Source organism: Pseudophryne corroboree, chromosome 6 (assembly GCF_028390025.1).
Source record: "Pseudophryne corroboree isolate aPseCor3 chromosome 6, aPseCor3.hap2, whole genome shotgun sequence".
Classification (NCBI taxonomy): Eukaryota; Metazoa; Chordata; class Amphibia; order Anura; family Myobatrachidae; genus Pseudophryne; species Pseudophryne corroboree.
Genome location: NC_086449.1, coordinates 525,578,830 through 525,598,189, shown reverse-complemented (window position 1 = coordinate 525,598,189; position 19,360 = coordinate 525,578,830). Strand labels below are relative to the sequence as shown.

At 44.7% G+C, this 19,360-nt stretch overlaps 1 protein-coding gene across 1 annotated transcript in view; it reads left to right on the top strand.

Annotated features, from left to right (window-relative positions):
* The window catches only part of GNS (glucosamine (N-acetyl)-6-sulfatase), a 103,133-nt gene that overhangs the window by 71,597 nt on the left and 12,176 nt on the right, over positions 1-19,360 (top strand). The window contains exons 7-13 of the mRNA XM_063927547.1: positions 462-544; positions 2,078-2,196; positions 3,356-3,459; positions 10,235-10,336; positions 10,574-10,678; positions 11,950-12,060; positions 14,381-14,541. Of these exons, the coding sequence (XP_063783617.1) occupies positions 462-544; positions 2,078-2,196; positions 3,356-3,459; positions 10,235-10,336; positions 10,574-10,678; positions 11,950-12,060; positions 14,381-14,541 (785 nt within the window). The remainder of the gene's footprint in view (positions 1-461; positions 545-2,077; positions 2,197-3,355; positions 3,460-10,234; positions 10,337-10,573; positions 10,679-11,949; positions 12,061-14,380; positions 14,542-19,360) is intronic.

The following is a 19,360-nucleotide window of genomic DNA, read 5'->3' as shown; positions in this document are numbered from 1 at the left end:
AAAATATTTTCATTATTAATTTGTACATATGCCTTTAGTCTTTCCTATTTGCAGCTCACATTTCTTACAGTGAGTAAAAGGGTGTTGACCATTCCCAATATGAAGTTACATGAAGGACCTTTGCGCAGTCCCAGAATACTGATTAGCTCTCCTTCACGCTGATTAAGGGACTGTTTGGTCGTGGCGGAAGTATCTCTGACCTTTTTATGAGTTTTATATTACACCATTCTCCATGCTGTAGATACTTTTACTGTCTTAGTTGAACTCTTTGGGGTTCAGTTGGGTAACCCCTATTTCTCCTTGGGCTCCTGAGATAGGAAACCATCTGGCGCCACCCATAGTCATTTTTGCAATACTTTAATATTTGTCCTGTGCATTTTGTAATGGGAGTACCAAAAATAGCTTAAACAGTGGTTTCATTTTGTTTGTGCGTTTTATCTTTTTTTTTTTTTTTTTTTTAGGACAAACACTGGTTAATTAGACAAGCAAAGACTCCTATGGCAAACTCCTCCATCCAGTTCCTAGATGATGCATTTCGCAAGAGGTAGGGTTCCTGTCTGTTCAGGATCGATTTAGCAGGGGGTACACCAGTATGTCCCAAGCCTAAGTGGGGCTTATGGCACATTACACACAAATATTTTACCGAGCCTCAGCACTATTGTACAATAATCATTTTTTATAAATACAAAACCTATTTGATAAAAAAGTAAATGTTTGTGTTGCAAAATATTGGCACCACTCAATGGTTGCCTGGATGAGGTCAGGCTGAAGCCACAGGTAAAGATTATATTTTCTGTCATCCATACACATCATTCCTGCACAGTATGAATGTACTAATGACACCAGCTCTGCAGTAATAGCCCTGAGGCGGGTCACACCCGGTAGCTCCCAGTGTGCGACCCGCCCCAGGCGCCCCGCTACCAATGACTGCAACCCGGCATGTTGGTGATGTCAGAAGTAATGCGGCAGGGGCAGTGCTTGGAGATCACATGATCTCTAAGCACTGCCCGTACACAGTGAGTGAACGGGAAATGGGTCGCATCGACCCGTCTCCCGTTCACACCGCACAGTGAGTCGGGTTGAACACGTGTTCAACCCTGCTCATGACCAGGGATGAAATACACTCGACCTGGTATTTCAATCCTTGCACCTTTCAGACTGTACATGAACACGGGTTATGCGCACTCATGAGCCAATAACCGGTGTTCATAGGTGGCGGTCTGAAAGGGGTATAAGTTGTCAGTTTTGGAAGTGACGTGTTGGTATTAATATAATGACCAATTTAGTGGTGTTGTTTAGGGAAACTTCTTACGTAGGAGATCTGAAGTGGAATATTACTTGTGTGGTCTTCTTCAGAATCCATTTGTAAGAATGTTTTATATGCTATTTCCCTGTTGGTAATTGGAAGTTGGCAATTTGCCTGGTACAGTGTGCTTTTATAAAGTTTTTAACTTACAGCTTTTGCTTGCAATTGTAAATGAGTGTAATACTCATCAGTATTACTGTAATTATTTACAATGTATTCATTTCTTAAAGCTTGCATGAAGCTCTTTGACAGCTCTGTGTGTAGTAGAGTGATTCAGTTGCAGCATAAAACTCAGGGGTCTATTCATGAAGCAATGAAAAGTGTAGAAAAGATGCCCACAGCAACCAATCAGCTGCTACGTATAATTTTATAGAATGCATTTCATTAATTTTACCTCAACACTGATTGGTTGCCATGGGGAACTTCTCCACTGGCTCACTTCTCCACACTGCTTCATGAATAGACCCCTCAATGCTCTACATGGAAAGAGCAACCTACAGGCTATGACCTATGACTTGTACTGTATCCTTTTCTTAAAAGATTTGACATGGAGTTGCTTTTCTGCAGTGGAATTAGCCCTTAACACTTTAGTCTGTGATAACCTAGAAGTGTCAATATAAAGTTTCATCATTATGGTTCTACAATATGACTTTACTGTCTCTGTCTAGCAACAAATAATCTGAATGAGTTTCTGCCCTTTCTGAACATGCGGTACATAATTGTGTGGTGAGCAAATGAGATGGTGCTATGAATGTTTGGTTCTTGCCACAGGTGGCGTACGCTGCTCTCAGTTGATGACTTGGTGGAGAAACTTCTGAAGGAGCTCCAGGCTCGAGGCGAACTGGATAACACTTTTATCTTCTTCACATCTGACAATGGATACCACACAGGTAAACATCTAAACTTGTGATGTCGGTGGGTTTGCTGTAATGTTTGATTATTAAGGAGGATAATAAGTCATGTATTTCTCTGGTATAGCGGCACCATAGTATAAATTAAAAGAGATGGAGAACCTGTAAACAGGATCAGGTTGAAAGAGGAGGCGAGGACCTATAGACCCTTATCTTGTCATACAATAATGATCACCTATTTCCATTGCTGAGCCATTCTGTTATCACTGTGCAACTGCACCAGGCTCAGCGACTTCACTTCCCATATCTAAGTCTCCTCTTGTGCTACAAAAAGAATTTTAATTAAGCATATGATGCAGTCATATACATTTTTTTTTAAGTAATTTTACAGACTGCTTGTTATGTTAAACTTTGACTAATATTTAATTTGACCTTTAACACACAAACCTATGAGGAGAAAGTGAACATTTTTGGCTATAATGCCAAAATGATACTTTAATTTTTCAGTAAAGACTCAGGGCAGTATCCTATTAGCTGCAGTGAGTTATAGGATCCCCATGGCGGAGGCATGCAAATCATAATCATAATAATCATAATCCCCAATAACGACCCCCAGGAGACCCATTATCAGATGGACACACATGGGTCAGCGATGTTATTATGGATCCCATGTGTTATCGGCCAATAATAGGTGATTTACCGCACGGTAAGACAGGCTGCAGTTAGATTTCCCGATAGTGTTATTGGGATAAAAAGCCCATTATTACCATGTAGTAAATCACTGCACCTAATAGGATACCGCTCTCAGTCTTTTCTAGACTGTTGCCAGCGCAAGCCTTACTCAGGCATTGTTTCTCACAGTATATGGGTAAGTTAGGCTGGGGCAGGCAGTACATGTCACCTGGGATGACCACATCCTGAAGACTGGCACAATGAACAAGCCGCATTGGTCATATCTGAATCAACAATGAATAGAAGACCTGTAAGCAAAATGCATATTTAGTGATTGTAAGTTTGCAAAAATGGCCCTCTTACTGCTTTGCCTAATGTCATGGCCAGTTTTATTTTTGTTTTGTTCCTAATTGTGAAGCACTACAGTCAGAGAATGCCACCAGTATATAGTAATAAGTCTTATTGTACAGTAAAAATGTATTTTATGTGAAATAATAAAACCATTTCTGTGCTATTTGTCTGCCAGGTCAGTTTTCCATGCCAATAGACAAACGGCAGCTCTACGAGTTTGATATTAAAGTTCCACTACTTGTCCGTGGACCTGGAATCAAGCCTAACCAGATTAGCAAGGTATATTGGGGGTGAAAACCTGGTAACCAGTAATCATCGAGCTGTATGGTTCAGAATAAAGACAGAGACTGACTCATCTTATACAAAAACAGGTGTTAGAGTTTAGGAACTCTGATTTTGTATGGGTGGGAAATGTGTAAGTGATTTTTAGGAAAATGGAGTAACTTGAAAAGAGTGCAGGAGAAAAAAAAAATATTCAATCAGTCGCTAGCTACAAGAGTAATTCCAGAGAACTAGAAAAGAGCAAATGTAGTCCCACTGCACAAAAGTGGAAGCCAGGAAGAGGCAAGCAACGATCGACCAGTGAGACTTACATCAGTAGTAGGGAAATTGATTGAAACACTCTTAGAAGAAAGACTTGTAGATTATCTCAAATCCAGCAATTTACAGGATCCCAAACAGCATGGATTTACTGGGGGTGATCATGTCAAAGAAATCTTACTGACTTTTTTGACTAGGTGACAGAAGTAATAAATGAGGCCGTATATATACAGTAACTTATCTACACTGTCCCACATAGCAGACTGTTAAATAAACTTGAAAGCATGGGATTGGATTGTTGCGGGATAAAAAAAACAGAGTTGTAGTAAATGGAGTGCATTCACAGGAGGGAAAGGTTACTAGTGGAGTACTCCAGGGATCGCTACTTGGACCAGTTCTATTTAAGATCTTTATTGGTACCATTGCATATGGTATTTAAGGAAAAATAATCATTTTCTGCAGATGACATAAAAGTATGCAACAGGGTAGGCACACCAGGAGGGGTAAAACAAATGACTGGTGATCTAGTTAGACTAGCGGAATGGTTAAGAACGTACCAATTAAATTTTAATGCCAAAGCAATGTGGAAGGCAAGTCAGATGTTTGGTTGTACAGGCAGAGGAATCTGTAGCAGAAAGAAAAAAGTAACAATGCCACTGTATAGGTCATTGGTACGGCCTCATCTAGAATACTGTGTTCAGTTCTAGAGACCATGGCCCTCATTCCGACTTTTTGCTACTGGTGCGATCAACTAATCCCCACCTATGGGAGAGTGTATTTTAGCATAGTAGGGCTGCGAATGCTTGTGCAGCCCTGCTATGCTAAAAAAGTTTCTTGCAAAACAAGACGGATCCAGCGACGAAGGTCCCAGTCCTGACATCAGACATCCGCCCTCCAAACGCCTGGACATGCCTGCGTTGGACTCACCACGCCTGGAAAATGGTGAGTATCCCCCTCCCCCCCCCCCCCCCCCCCCCCCCCGGAGCGCCTCCCGTCTGTCCATCTTTTTGCGATCACCGTTGCGATCACATTTGTTGCTGGCGGCGGCGTTGGCCGGCTACGATGCGCTTGCGCAATGCATCCGCCGCGCATGTGCATTTCCGACCTGTTCGCACCGCAGCAAAGAACCGCTGCGTGCGAAGGTCGGAATGACCCCCCATATCTTCAGAAGGATATTAATACAATAGAGACTGTACAAAGAAGGGCAACTGAAATACTAAAAGATCTTAACATGTATAGCTTGGAGCAGAGAAGGGCAAAGGGGGACATGATAGAAACTTTCAAATATATCAAAAGTTTTAACAAGGTACAGGCAGGAGACATTGGGGGTCATTCCGAGTTGTTCGCTCTGTATTTTTTTTTTCGCATTGCAGCGATTTTCCGCTTAGTGCGCATGCGCAATGTCCGCAGTGCGACTGCGCCAAGTAAATTTGCTATGCAGTTAGGAATTTTACTCACGGCTTTTTCATCGTTCTGGTGATCGTAGTGTGATTGACAGGAAGTGGGTGTTACTGGGCGGAAACTGGCCGTTTTATGGGTGTGTGCGAAAAAACGCTACCGTTTCTGGGAAAAACGCGGGAGTGGCTGGAGAAACGGAGGAGTGTCTGGGCGAACGCTGGGTGTGTTTGTGACGTCAAACCAGGAACGACAAGCACTGAACTGATCGCAGATGCCGAGTAAGTCTGGAGCTACTCAGAAACTGCTAAGAGAGGTGTAATCGCAATATTGCGAATACGTCGTTCGCAATTTTAAGAAGCTAAGATTCACTCCCAGTAGGCGGCGGCTTAGCGTGAGTAAATCTGCTAAAAGCAGCTTGCAAGCGAACAACTCGGAATGACCCCCATTCTTCAGAGGAAGAAAAATGCTAGAATATGAGGACATGCACTGAATCTGGAGGGAGGTGGCCTTAGAGGAAATTTGAGGAAAAATTACTTTGCAGAAAGGGTAGTGGACAAGTGGAATAGCCTCCCATCACATTTGGTAGAGGCTAAGACAGTAGAGCAAAAGTAGACAGTAGACCTAAAGATATACTTACAAAGAAATAAGGATCAGATAAGGTTTAAGGTAACAATATGGTTAAATAGGGGCAGACTAGATGGGCCAAGTGGTTCTTATCTGCCGTCAAATTCTGTGTATAAGACATGGGGGTAGATTTACTAAAGTTTCTAAAAATAAAAAGTGGTGCTTTTGCTCATAGCAACCAATCAGATTGTAGATCTCATTTCTCTATTGCATTCTAGAAAATGATAGACAGAACCTGAATGGTTTATATGAGCAACTTCTCTATTTGTCTGTTGTACAAGCTTTTGGTAAATCTACCTCAGAGGCGATTGCTAGGCAACGATGGCTGGGGCGCAGTTCCAACCCGATCGCTGTGCTGCGATAAACTGCAGCGAGCGATTGGGTCGGAATGACCCCCATTGATACCACAGTATCTGTCCTTGTACAGATTGGTTGTAGATTTAGATTAAGGATTAAACATCAATGCCCAGATTTATCAAGCTTTGGAGAGTGATAAATAACACAGTGATAAAGTACCAACCAATCCGCTCCTAACTGTCAGGTTACAGGCTGTGTATGAAAAATGACCGTTAGGAGCTGATTGTTTGGTAATTTATCACTCTCCAAAGCATGATAAATCTGGGCCCAAGTGGGGCATAAAAACAGAGGCTATAAAACACAGCTCATGATTTTTATGTACACATAGGAAGTAATACTGTACGCACACATACTGTATATGCCACAGTCTATTATTATACTTTATTTATAAAGTGCCTGTATTGCTCTACAGGGAAATTACATTAACACACACAAACCATACAATAAGTTCAAACTACATTGGTGGGAAATTGCACAGTGACATTTCTATACAACTGAATAACAGAATCAAACATAGCAGTCAGTGACCTAGTGCATTGGGATGGCAGACCGATCAGCTTGTCTCCAGTGGCTGCCACGCAGTTGCTTAGTGAGTGGCAGCGCACTGGAGACAATCTAAACAATGAGTTTACAATAATAAAACACAATAGATTTGTGATACATAAAAAAGTCATTTTCGTATTTAGAATCAGTATGGCTAATTTAGAGGCTTTGCAATATCCACCTTTAACTGTTGACTGCCGCTTTGTGTTCCCTGATACTGTTACTGCCCCTGAGAACAGACAGTGAGTACACACATGCAGTAATGGGCCATTACCTCAGTCATTGGAGCATCAGAGCCAGGGAAAACATTTACCTCTTTAGAACTCTGCAAGGTAATGATCAGGGGACATGTAATAACAGGTGGTATTTATACAATAAGGTATGGCGATTAATGATACATCGGCCCCAAAGAGAGAATAAAACTGTGTTCTTATCATTTTGAAATAGATTTGAAACAAGTACTGTAAAAGGAAATAATGCTGATAACTCCTAAACAGGAAGGTGTGTAAATATGGCTCGATAAGAGAGCCTGTTAGTATCCATAGTAAAATGAACATGTTTACTCTGCTACACACTAGTAAATGAACCAAAGGGTGTTAATTAAACCTTACATTTTAAATATGCAGTTTTGATCTATATACAACCTGCTCTCTACATAATGCTGGTCACAAACACTGTGACGCTGCAGCCACTCTGTCAGTTTGCCTAATTTTGCAGCATCTATGGCACAAAAAGCACGTCAATACCCCTGGTAATCCATATCTGAACAGGCATGACGGTAAAAGCATTCATAAGATGACCATAGATGGCCTGTTGTCTGCTGTGTGCAGTACTCTCTATCTGCATTCACAGGCCCCAAGTATGCCAGTCATGTATGCCCAAGTCATGTATGCCAGTCATGTATGGCCAAATGTGACGCTCAATAGGGGGAATTCAAATGTTTAAAAAGTCAGTTGGGTGTCTGTTTTTCCCTGTCTATAAAGGTGCATACACACGGAGAGATTTTGACTATGAGAGATTTTGACTGAGAGATTTCCCTTGAACTGGCAGTAGGAGATTTTGACTAACTTTACCAGAGATTTTGACTAAGTGTGCAAGTGATTTTGGCTATGGGAGATTTAGACTATCTCATTTAAATAAGGGGATGAGTGGGGGAGTGTCATATATAGGATGATATAGTGCCAGATACACTCGCCCCCAGAGTGCCAGATACACTCGCGGGACAGCTGCACTGAGTCTGCAGCAGTGTCCATCCTGCGGCCCATCTCCTGGCTAAGTCCTATCAGTGGCTGTGTGTGCCGACGAGGGGGAGTGCTGTGGAGGCGGACTAAAGCAAAGCTAATCTGTGCGCGCTGTGTGACGCCAGTGCCGCACAGCGTGCAGAGTAGTTTAGCTTTGTCCCGCCCACAGCACTCCCCCTCATTGGCACACACAGCCACTACTGCAGGACCTGGCTCCAGGCAGGCTCCAATATGGCGGCACTAGCATGCGCCGCCCTTGAAGGCTGGCGCCCTGCACGGACACTCTATTGGAACATGCCTGGAGCCAGGTCCTGCCACAGCACGCGGGGGGGGGGGGGGTTGGGTTATGGTTAGGCACACTCAGGGGGGAGGAGGGGGGTCTTAGGGTTAGGCTACAGAGAGGGGGGTTAGGCACTAAGGGGGGCGGGTTAGGTTTAGGCTGTGGGAAAGGGGGGGATGGGTTTAGGCTGTGGGTAAGGGGGAGTTAGGGTTAGGCTGCAGAGTGGGAGGGTTAGGGGTACGGGAGGGAGGTTTGGGTACTCTCTGCACCCTTGTCGGCATTACTGCGATTGGAATTCCGGCATCGGTATACTGAATGACGGCCTCCCAACAGATGACTTTTTGGATACTTGGTACAGCCACTGGGACTCGAGAGAGAGACGGAGGAAGAGAGAGAGAGAGACAGGGAAAGACAGACGGGCAGAGAGACAGAGAGAGAGATGGAGAGATAGACAGGAAGAGAGACAGGGACACAGAGGCAGGGAGAGAAAGATATAGTGATTGAGACAAAGGGGTATATTTACGAACATTCTCATTTCTGCCGATTTCAGCCAAAATCAATCTCTGCTGAATTCGGCAGTGTGAGAATGCAACTTTTGAGAAATAACACGGTAATTTACTAAACTACTGTGTTTTTAAAAAATCGAATTCACCAGTGCCTGTGTAATTCATATTGCCGGCAGTGTATTATGGGAGTGAATAGTAAAACATTGCCAGACTTTACACAATGAAGCCCGGCCGGATCAGTGAGAGCAATACACTCCTCCACCCCCCCGGGTGCCATCCCACTGTGCAGCAATACCTCCCCCCCCCCCCCCCCGGGCGCCATCCTACTGTGCGGCAATACACCCCCCCTCCCGGGCACCATCCCACTGTGCAGCAATACCCCCCCCCCCCCCCCCCCCCCCAGGGCACCATCCCACTGTGCAGCAATACACCCCCCCTCACCCCCCCCCCAGGCACCATCCCACTGTGCAGCAATACCCCCCCCCCCCCAGGGCACCATCCCACTGTGCAGCACTAGACATGTTGGGCCTGATGCAGAGTTGAAAGTAAATTGTGAAAATAATTTAGTATAGTTTCTCATGAGAAGTTGTACACTACTCGAGGAGCAAAAGTGCGTGTTTGTGCCTGATATACTAGTAGTTTATATCCGTGTGTGCTTGTGGGATGCATTCCATATCCCGGCTGTCGGGATCCTGGCACTCAGCATACAGGCGCTGGGATCCCGAACGCCGAGATACCAACACCTATTCCCCCTGTTGAGGTATCTACGAAGAATAAATAGCGTGGCGCGCAAAGCGTGCCTTCAGGGGCTCTTTTGCGCTAGCCCCACTACCAGCATTCCGGCGCCCGGCATCCCGCGGTTGGGATTCTGACCGCCAGGATGACTGGCACCGGTATATCGATACCAACCTGCACTTGCACCTGACCTATACTAGGCAAAAAATGATGCCTCCATATAGGGGTAATTACACTAATGCCCAGGTCTGCTTATCTGCCATCTCACTGAATGCCCTGTCACTACCCACTTCCTCCTCTTTGGCTGTTACTATAGATGCGTTCATGTTTACACTCAACGCTGCATCTGCCCCTATGTTTGTAGATATTCAAAAGACAAGAACTGCACCCTATTAACAGAACACTATGGGGGAGAGTTATCAAAGCTTGGAATGAGAAAGCAGGGATAAAGTATCAACCAATCAGCTTCTAACTGTCCTTTTTCAAACCGCCTGTAACATGGCAGATAGAAGCTGATTGGCTGGTACTTTATCTCTGTCCAAGCTTGTCTAATTCTACCCTTAATTGTCAGAGTTCTTTAAACTTGCATAAGATATCTAGTAGATTTATAGCATTGGAAAAAAGAAAGTTGGATTTGGCTTCTTTGAAAAAGCTTTAGTAGGTAATTAAGTAGTTCTTTAATCTTATTTACTTGACTCTCCTGGCTTGTGCTGTGTGTGGGAGAGTGTTCCAATGCTTCTCTCAATTCCAAGGGCTGATTAAAGGAACAGCAGCCAAAAAGATGTTTATCTGTACCTCACAGACACCTGTGCTATATCTTTTATTTTCAGGCACTTGTTGCAAACATTGATCTAGGTCCAACCATTCTGGATATTGCTGGTTTTGACCTCAATAAGACCCAGATGGATGGGATGTCTTTCTTCCCTATTCTGGCAAGTACACGCACAGACTTCAATTGTGTTTAACCATCTGTTTTGTGTTGCAATTAGATATTTGAAAGAACGTGATTAACAATATTAATAGAACCTAACAATAAAAAGACGTTTGTAACAAGAGATGTTTGGTTGCATTCTGCCCACCCCCCTCCCCCCACTTTTATATTCTGAGCACATTAAAGTATACTTTTGCAGATATAAATTAATTCTGAGTATTTTGCATTTGTTTTTCAGAGAAACAGTAATGTTACCTGGAGAACAGATATGTTGATTGAATATCAAGGAGAAGGTGGTAATCGTACTGATCCGTCATGTCCTGCCCTAGGCCCTGGGGTTTCTGTATGTATAAGTTTATTCTCTTTTTTTTATTCTTTATGATTTATTTACTTTTAGTACATCCTATATTACACTTGATGATAAGCTTTACAATGCTCACCTGTCTAGGAAGCAGTATTATAGCACAGTGGGTCTGATAAGGAGTCAGACTGATCTCTGTGCAGGGACACACATTGAGAGCTCTTTGCAACACAGTGCATGCGCATCTGCAAACTTGCGCATCTCTGTCCTATACCGAGTCGGATGGAACTTGGTTGGATCTGCCTTTCTGTGAAATTGGGCTGCAACAATGTGGTTGTATGTAATTGTCCTGATTTGTGAGTGTGCATCATAATGCGGTTCTGAGTCGTGCATACGGGGAAAGAAAGCCTGTCTTTGGCTGTGCAAGTGCTGATATTTAATCATGGTTGCAATGGCTGGTGAAAACTAAATAGGTGGCACGACTTTCCACTTGCAGACACTTGCATTAGCTGAATGGAATATTGCACTAGAAAAGTTAGTAAATCGGGCTTCCACAGCGGCCCACAACCACTTTGCATGCGACCCAGAACCAGCCCCACTATGGTGGCTACAGGAGGAAGGAGCATGTGGGAGCTCTATTATCTTTTATGTCATCTAAAATTTCCAGCTCACAAGAAGATAGGTCAGATATTAACTTACAAGTATGCAGCCATTTCTGCATTTTGTTTACTAAGGAAGTTCCTGATGGGATTGTGCACTTTTGGACACAGCCCTTTTTTCAGTACTCCCCAAACATTGCATATGTGGGGCTTCTTTCGTGGCATTCCCGTGGTTTCCTTACAAGTAGGCGGAACAAAGTGCAATCCTTTTAATACCTAACATGGGTGCATTATTTAATCCTGGACAGAGGTTTATAATTAATGTGACATCCTAATTGATAGGAGCCTTGGCCAATTAAGTTGTTTACCTCATTAGTAAGGGCACGGGTATAGGGAACTGAAGAGGGCTCCAAAGCACTAACTGCCAGAGAAGGAACCCCTTGATTCTCTTTTAAATCAATATATATTTGGGCAATGGACTGTAATCTGTCTATTTATGCTGAACTATAGAAACCAGTGATCACTTACAGAAGATAAGGGCAACCAAGTATTAGTCTGACGATCTGTTTGAACGCCACATGCTGGAAGTAGTATCTGTGCATTTTAGAGAATGTCCATGACCTTTAAAAAAGGAATAGTGGGCTACTTGAAAATGTTAATATGTGCATATGAATCACATTAATCATCCATTCTCACTTTCTCCATATTGCCTAGCAATGTTTCCCAGACTGTGTATGTGAAGATGCTATAAACAACACCTACGCCTGTGTGAGGACAATGTCCGCAGCCCATGATTTGCAGTACTGTGAGTTTGATGATGCAGAGGTAAGATGAACTGAATCATTTGTCATCCTTAAAATGTGATTAGAGTAGCTGGTACCATTGCTCAGTTTATGTATAGTATTTTATGTGAATACAAGTTGCAGCCCATTTTGGTTGTCACATACAGCTCCATGGCAGCATTTAGAAAACCTCAGCAAATTGTGCATGCACCATGGGGAATATATGCATATTGTCATATCTCCAGTTGGCTGCATTAGCATTCCGCTAACAAAATATCCATGTGCTGAATTCGGTCACATACAAAGTAACCTGCGACTCAGAAGCAGGACCAGTATGTAGATGCATGCTGCAGTTGGTTCATGCATTTTAAGTGGTTACATGCTCGTGTTGGATTATGTTCCTTTCCCCTGAATGCGGTGAACATCGAGGTAGATTCACGCTGCACCCATTTACCCCTGCTCTGCGTTAGTGGGGCTTACCTACGTAACTGCACAACTGATCGGGACAATGCATCCCAAATCTGAAAGTGGGACAGTGTCCTCAAATGTGGACTGTCGGGATTAATGTATATTATGTGGATACAGGCTACATTTGGGTTATGTACAGGACACTATGTGCATACAAGCTACATTTGTGTTATGTACAGGATAATACAGTATGTGCATACAGGCTACATTTGTGTTATGTACAGGATAATACAGTATGTGCATACAGGCTACATTTGTGTTATGTACTGGATAATATGTGCATACAGGTTACATTTGGTTTATGTACAGGATAATACAGTATGTGCATACAGGTTACATTTGGTTTATGTACAGGATAATACAGTATGTGCATACAGGTTACATTTGGTTTATGTACAGGATAATACAGTATGTGCATACAGGTTACATTTGGTTTATGTACAGGATAATACAGTATGTGCATACAGGCTACATTTGGTTTATGTACTGGATAATACAGTATGTGCATACAGGCTACATTTGGTTTATGTACTGGATAATACAGTATGTGCATACAGGCTACATTTGGTTTATGTACTGGATAATATGTGCATACAGGTTACATTTGGTTTATGTACAGGATAATACAGTATGTGCATACAGGCTACATTTGGGTTATGTACAGGATAATACAGTATGTGCATACAGGTTACATTTGGTTTATGTACAGGATAATACAGTATGTGCATACAGGTTACATTTGGGTTATGTACAGGATAATACAGTATGTGCATACAGGTTACATTTGGTTTATGTACAGGATAATACAGTATGTGCATACAGGCTACATTTGGTTTATGTACAGGATAATACAGTATGTGCATACAGGCTACATTTGGTTTATGTACAGGATAATACAGTATGTGCATACAGGCTACATTTGGGTTATGTACAGGATAATACAGTATGTGCATACAGGTTACATTTGGTTTATGTACAGGATAATACAGTATGTGCATACAGGCTACATTTGGGTTATGTACAGGATAATACAGTATGTGCATACAGGTTACATTTGGGTTATGTACAGGATAATACAGTATGTGCATACAGGTTACATTTGGGTTATGTACAGGATAATACAGTATGTGCATACAGGTTACATTTGGTTTATGTACAGGATAATACAGTATGTGCATACAGGCTACATTTGGTTTATGTACAGGACGTTATGTGGATACAGACTACATTTATTTTATGTACTGGATAATATGTGCATACAGGCTACATTTGGTTTATGTACAGGACGTTATGTGGGTACAGGCTACATTTGGTTTATGTACAGGATATTGGCCTTGTTCAGCATGGATTGCATCAGCAATGCAATCACGTTTTGCCGATTTTTGGGCCAGTGCACCCATGCAGGGTTCGTTCTGCGTGGGCCTGGCAATGCGATCGCATTGCAGTAATGTGAACACACAGGCAGAGGCATTTGGGTGCGGCGACGTGGGGATGTGGTTGCGAAAACGAGGGCGGGTCCAGGCCGTTTTTGGGATTTCACATGCGTCTGCTGCGACCGGTAAGATGGCAGCGGTCCAACTGCCTTCGCAGCCGGGGACTACCTTTATTTTGCCAGGTCTACATTGCGTTGATTGCAGCACTGAGCATGCTGGGTGGCATTGCCCTGTGCTGGGCGGCCCTCAGCATTCAAGTGCTAGCAGTTGCAGTTTTGCTAAATTAGTGCCACTGAAGCTGAATAAGGTCCATTATGTGGATACAGGCTACATTTGGTTTATGTACAGAATATTACGTGGATACAGGCTAAAGTCTGTGCTCTACAGCAGTTCTAATAGGTGTCATAAATAGAATGTTACTTTCCTTTTATGTTACTTGTGTTTTAAAACCTTGAACTCTAGGTTTTTGTGGAAGTCTATAATCTGACAGCGGATCCAAACCAGTTGACAAATATCGCTAAAACCATAGACCAAGAGATCCTGGAGAAGATGAACCATCGTCTTATGATGCTGCAGTCTTGTTATGGAGTGTCATGCCAAACCCCAGGGGTTTTTGATCCCAGGTATAAATCTCTGTACATTGGTAACCCACTCTCTTAGCTTGTTATCACTGACTAATACAGAATGAGTAGATTTCTATATATGAGTTTGGTTAGAGTACTTTGCTTATTGCAGAGGTTCCCAAACAGTGTGCCGTGGCTCCCTGGGGTGCCTCGGGACACTTGCAGGGGTGCCCTGGGTTGGTGGTCCAGGACCAATTCAAATTATTCATGGTCAATATAATAGGCAAAACCAGTGCTGGTGGCTGCCAGTCATAAAATATGTGGCCAAACAGAAGCAAATCTTGTCCCTCACCACACAACTGACCCCAAGGATGACATATAAACGTGATCTACTTAATGTAATTTCTCTGACGTCCTAGTGGATGCTGGGAACTCCGTAAGGACCATGGGGAATAGCGGCTCCGCAGGAGACTGGGCACAAAAAGTAAAAGCTTTAGACTAGCTGGTGTGCACTGGCTCCTCCCCCTATGACCCTCCTCCAAGCCTCAGTTAGATTTTTGTGCCCGAACGAGAAGGGTGCAAGCTAGGTGGCTCTCCTGAGCTGCTTAGAAGTAAAAGTTTAAATAGGTTTTTTATTTTCAGTGAGTCCTGCTGGCAACAGGCTCACTGCATCGTGGGACTAAGGGGAGAAGAAGCGAACTCACCTGACTGCAGAGTGGATTGGGCTTCTTGGCTACTGGACATTAGCTCCAGAGGGACGATCACAGGTTCAGCCTGGATGGGTCCCGGAGGCGCACCGCCGGCCCCCTTACAGAGCCAGAAGAGCGAAGAGGTCCGGAGAAAGCGGCGGCAGAAGACGTTCCTGTCTTCAAATAAGGTAGCACACAGCACTGCAGCTGTGCGCCATTGCTCTCAGCACACTTCACACTCCGGTCACTGAGGGTGCAGGGCGCTGGGGGGGAGCGCCCTGAGACGCAATAAAAACGATATAAAAACCTTATATGGCTAAAAAAAATGCATCACATATAGCTCCTGGGCTATATGGATGCATTTATCCCCTGCCAGTTTCCTGAAAAAAGCGGGAGAAAAGGCCACCGTGAAGGGGGCGGAGCCTTTCTCCTCAGCACACAAGCGCCATTTTCTTTCACAGCTCCGCTGGAAGGACGGCTCCCTGACTCTCCCCTGCAGTCCTGCACTACAGAAACAGGGTAAAACAGAGAGGGGGGCACTATTGGCAGCTAATATATAAATACAGCAGCTATAACAGGGAGTAACACTTATATAAGGTTATCCCTGTATATATATAGCGCTCTGGTGTGTGCTGGCAAACTCTCCCTCTGTCTCCCCAAAGGGCTAGTGGGGTCCTGTCCTCTATCAGAGCATTCCCTGTGTGTGTGCTGGGTGTCGGTACGATTGTGTCGACATGTATGAGGAGGAAAATGATGTGGAAGCAGAGTAATTGCCTGTGTTAGTGATGTCACCCCCTAGGGAGTCGACACCTGACTGGATGGTAGTAATTAAAGAATTACGTGACAATGTCAGCACTTTGCAAAAAACTGTTGACGACATGAGACAGCCGACAAATCAATTAGTGCCTGTTCAGGCGTCTCAGACACCGTCAGGGGCGCTAAAACACCCGTTACCTCAGATGGTCGACACAGACCCTGACACGGATACTGAATCCAGTGTCGACGGTGACGAGACAAACGTAATGTCCAGTAGGGCCACACGTTACATGATCACGGCAATGAAGGAGGCATTGAACATTTCTGACACTACAAGTACCACAAAAAAGGGTATTATGTGGGGTGTGAAAAAACTACCAGTGGTTTTTCCTGAGTCAGATGAATTAAATGAGGTGTGTGATAAAGCGTGGGTTTCCCCCGATAAAAAACTGCTGATTTCTAATAAATTATTGGCACTATACCCTTTCCCGCCAGAGGTTAGGGCACGTTGGGAAACACCCCCTAGGGTAGATAAGGCGCTCACACGCTTATCAAAACAAGTGGCGTTACCGTCTCCTGATACGGCCGCTCTCAAGGAACCAGCTGATAGAAGGCTGGAAAATATCTTAAAAGGTATATACACACATACCGGTGTTATACTGCGACCAGCGATCGCCTCAGCCTGGATGTGCAGCGCTGGAGTGGCTTGGTCGGATTCCCTGACTGAAAATATTGATACCCTGGATAGGGACAGTATATTATTAACTATAGAGCATTTAAAGGATGCATTACTATATATGCGAGATGCACAGAGGGATATTTGCACCCTGGCATCTAGAGTAAGTGCGATGTCCATTTCTGCCAGAAGAACGTTATGGACGCGACAGTGGTCAGGTGATGCGGATTCCAAACGACATATGGAAGTATTGCCGTATAAAGGGGAGGAGTTATTTGGGGTCGGTCTATCGGACCTGGTGGCCACGGCAACGGCTGGAAAATCCACCTTTTTACCCCAGGTCACCTCTCAGCAGAAAAAGACACCGTCTTTTCAAACCCAGTCCTTTCGTCCCTATAAGGGCAAGAGGGAAAAAGGCCGCTCGTTCCTGCCCCGGGGCAGAGGAAGGGGAAAAAGACTGCACCATGCAGCCTCTTCCCAGGAGCAGAAGCCCTCCCCCGCTTCTGCCAAGTCCTCAGCATGACGCTGGGGCTCTGCAAGCAGACTCGGGCACGGTGGGGGGTCGTCTCAAGAATTTCAGCGCGCAGTGGGCTCACTCGCAAGTGGACCCCTGGATCCTGCAGGTAGTATCACAGGGGTACAAATTGGAATTCGAGACGTCTCCCCCTCGCCGGTTCCTGAAGTCTGCTCTACCAACGTCTCCCTCCGACAGGGAGGCAGTATTGGAAGCTATTCACAAGCTGTATTCCCAGCAGGTGATAATCAAGGTACCCCTCCTACAACAGGGAAAGGGGTATTATTCCACGCTGTTTGTGGTACCGAAGCCGGACGGCTCGGTGAGACCAATTTTAAATCTAAAATCTTTGAACACTTACATAAAAAGGTTCAAATTCAAGATGGAGTCACTCAGAGCAGTGATAGCGAACCTGGAAGAAGGGGACTATATGGTATCTCTAGACATCAAGGATGCTTATCTCCATGTCCCAATCTACCCTTCTTACCAAGGGTACCTCAGGTTTGTGATACAAAACTGTCATTATCAGTTTCAGACGCTGCCGTTTGGATTGTCCACGGCACCACGGGTCTTTACCAAGGTAATGGCCGAAATGATGATTCTTCTTCGAAGAAAAGGCGTCTTAATTATCCCTTACTTGGACGATCTCCTGATAAGGGCAAGGTCCAGGGAACAGTTAGAGGTCGGAGTAGCACTATCTCAGGTAGTGCTACGTCAGCACGGGTGGATTCTAAATATCCCAAAATCACAGCTGATTCCAACAACACGTCTACTGTTCCTAGGGATGATTCTGGACACAGTCCAGAAAAAGGTGTTTCTCCCGGAGGAGAAGGCCAGGGAGTTATCCGAGCTAGTCAGGAACCTCCTAAAACCAGGACAAGTGTCAGTGCATCAGTGCACGAGAGTCCTGGGAAAAATGGTGGCTTCTTACGAAGCGATTCCATTCGGAAGATTCCATGCAAGAACTTTTCAGTGGGATCTGCTGGACAAATGGTCCGGATCGCATCTTCAGATGCATCAGCGGTTAACCCTATCTCCAAGGACAAGGGTATCTCTCCTGTGGTGGTTACAGAAGGCTCATCTTCTAGAGGGCCGCAGATTCGGCATTCAGGATTGGATGCTGGTAACCACGGATGCCAGCCTGAGAGGCTGGGGAGCAGTCACACAGGGAAGAAATTTCCAGGGCTTGTGGTCAAGCATGGAAACGTCTCTTCACATAAATATCCTAGAGCTAAGGGCCATTTACAATGCCCTAAGTCAAGCAAGGCCTCTGCTTCAGGGTCAACCGGTATTGATCCAGTCGGACAACATCACGGCTGTCGCCCACGTAAACAGACAGGGCGGCACAAGAAGCAGGAGGGCAATGGCAGAAGCTGCAAGGATTCTCCGCTGGGCGGAAAATCATGTGATAGCACTGTCAGCAGTGTTCATTCCACACGACCTCCACCCGGGGGAGTGGGGACTTCATCCAGAAGTCTTCCAAGTGATTGTAAACCGTTGGGAAAAACCAAAGGTGGACATGATGGCGTCCCGTCTCAACAAGAAACTGGACAGATATTGCGCCAGGTCAAGGGACCCTCAGGCAATAGCGGTGGACGCTCTGGTAACTCCGTGGGTGTTCCAGTCGGTATATGTGTTCCCCCCTCTTCCTCTCATACCAAAAGTTCTGAGAATCATAAGAAGGAGAGGAGTAAGAACGATACTCGTGGCTCCGGATTGGCCAAGAAGAACTTGGTACCCGGAGCTGCAAGAGATGCTCACGGAGGACCCGTGGCCTCTACCTCTAAGGAAGGACCTGCTCCAGCAGGGACCTTGTCTGTTCCAAGACTTACCGCGGCTGCGTTTGACGGCATGGCGGTTGAACGCCGGATCCTGAAGGAAAAAGGCATTCCAGATGAAGTCATCCCTACCCTGATCAAGGCCGGGAAGGATGTAACTGCAAAACATTATCATCGCATTTGGCGAAAATATGTTGCGTGGTGTGAGGCCAAGAAGGCCCCTACGGAGGAATTTCAACTGGGTCGTTTCCTACATTTCCTGCAAGCAGGATTGTCTATGGGCCTAAAATTAGGATCCATTAAGATTCAAATTTCGGCCCTGTCGATCTTCTTCCAGAAAGAACTGGCTTCAGTGCCTGAAGTTCAGACGTTTGTCAAAGGGGTACTGCATATACAGCCTCCTTTTGTGCCTCCAGTGGCACCTTGGGATCTCAATGTAGTTTTAGGGTTCCTAAAATCACATTGG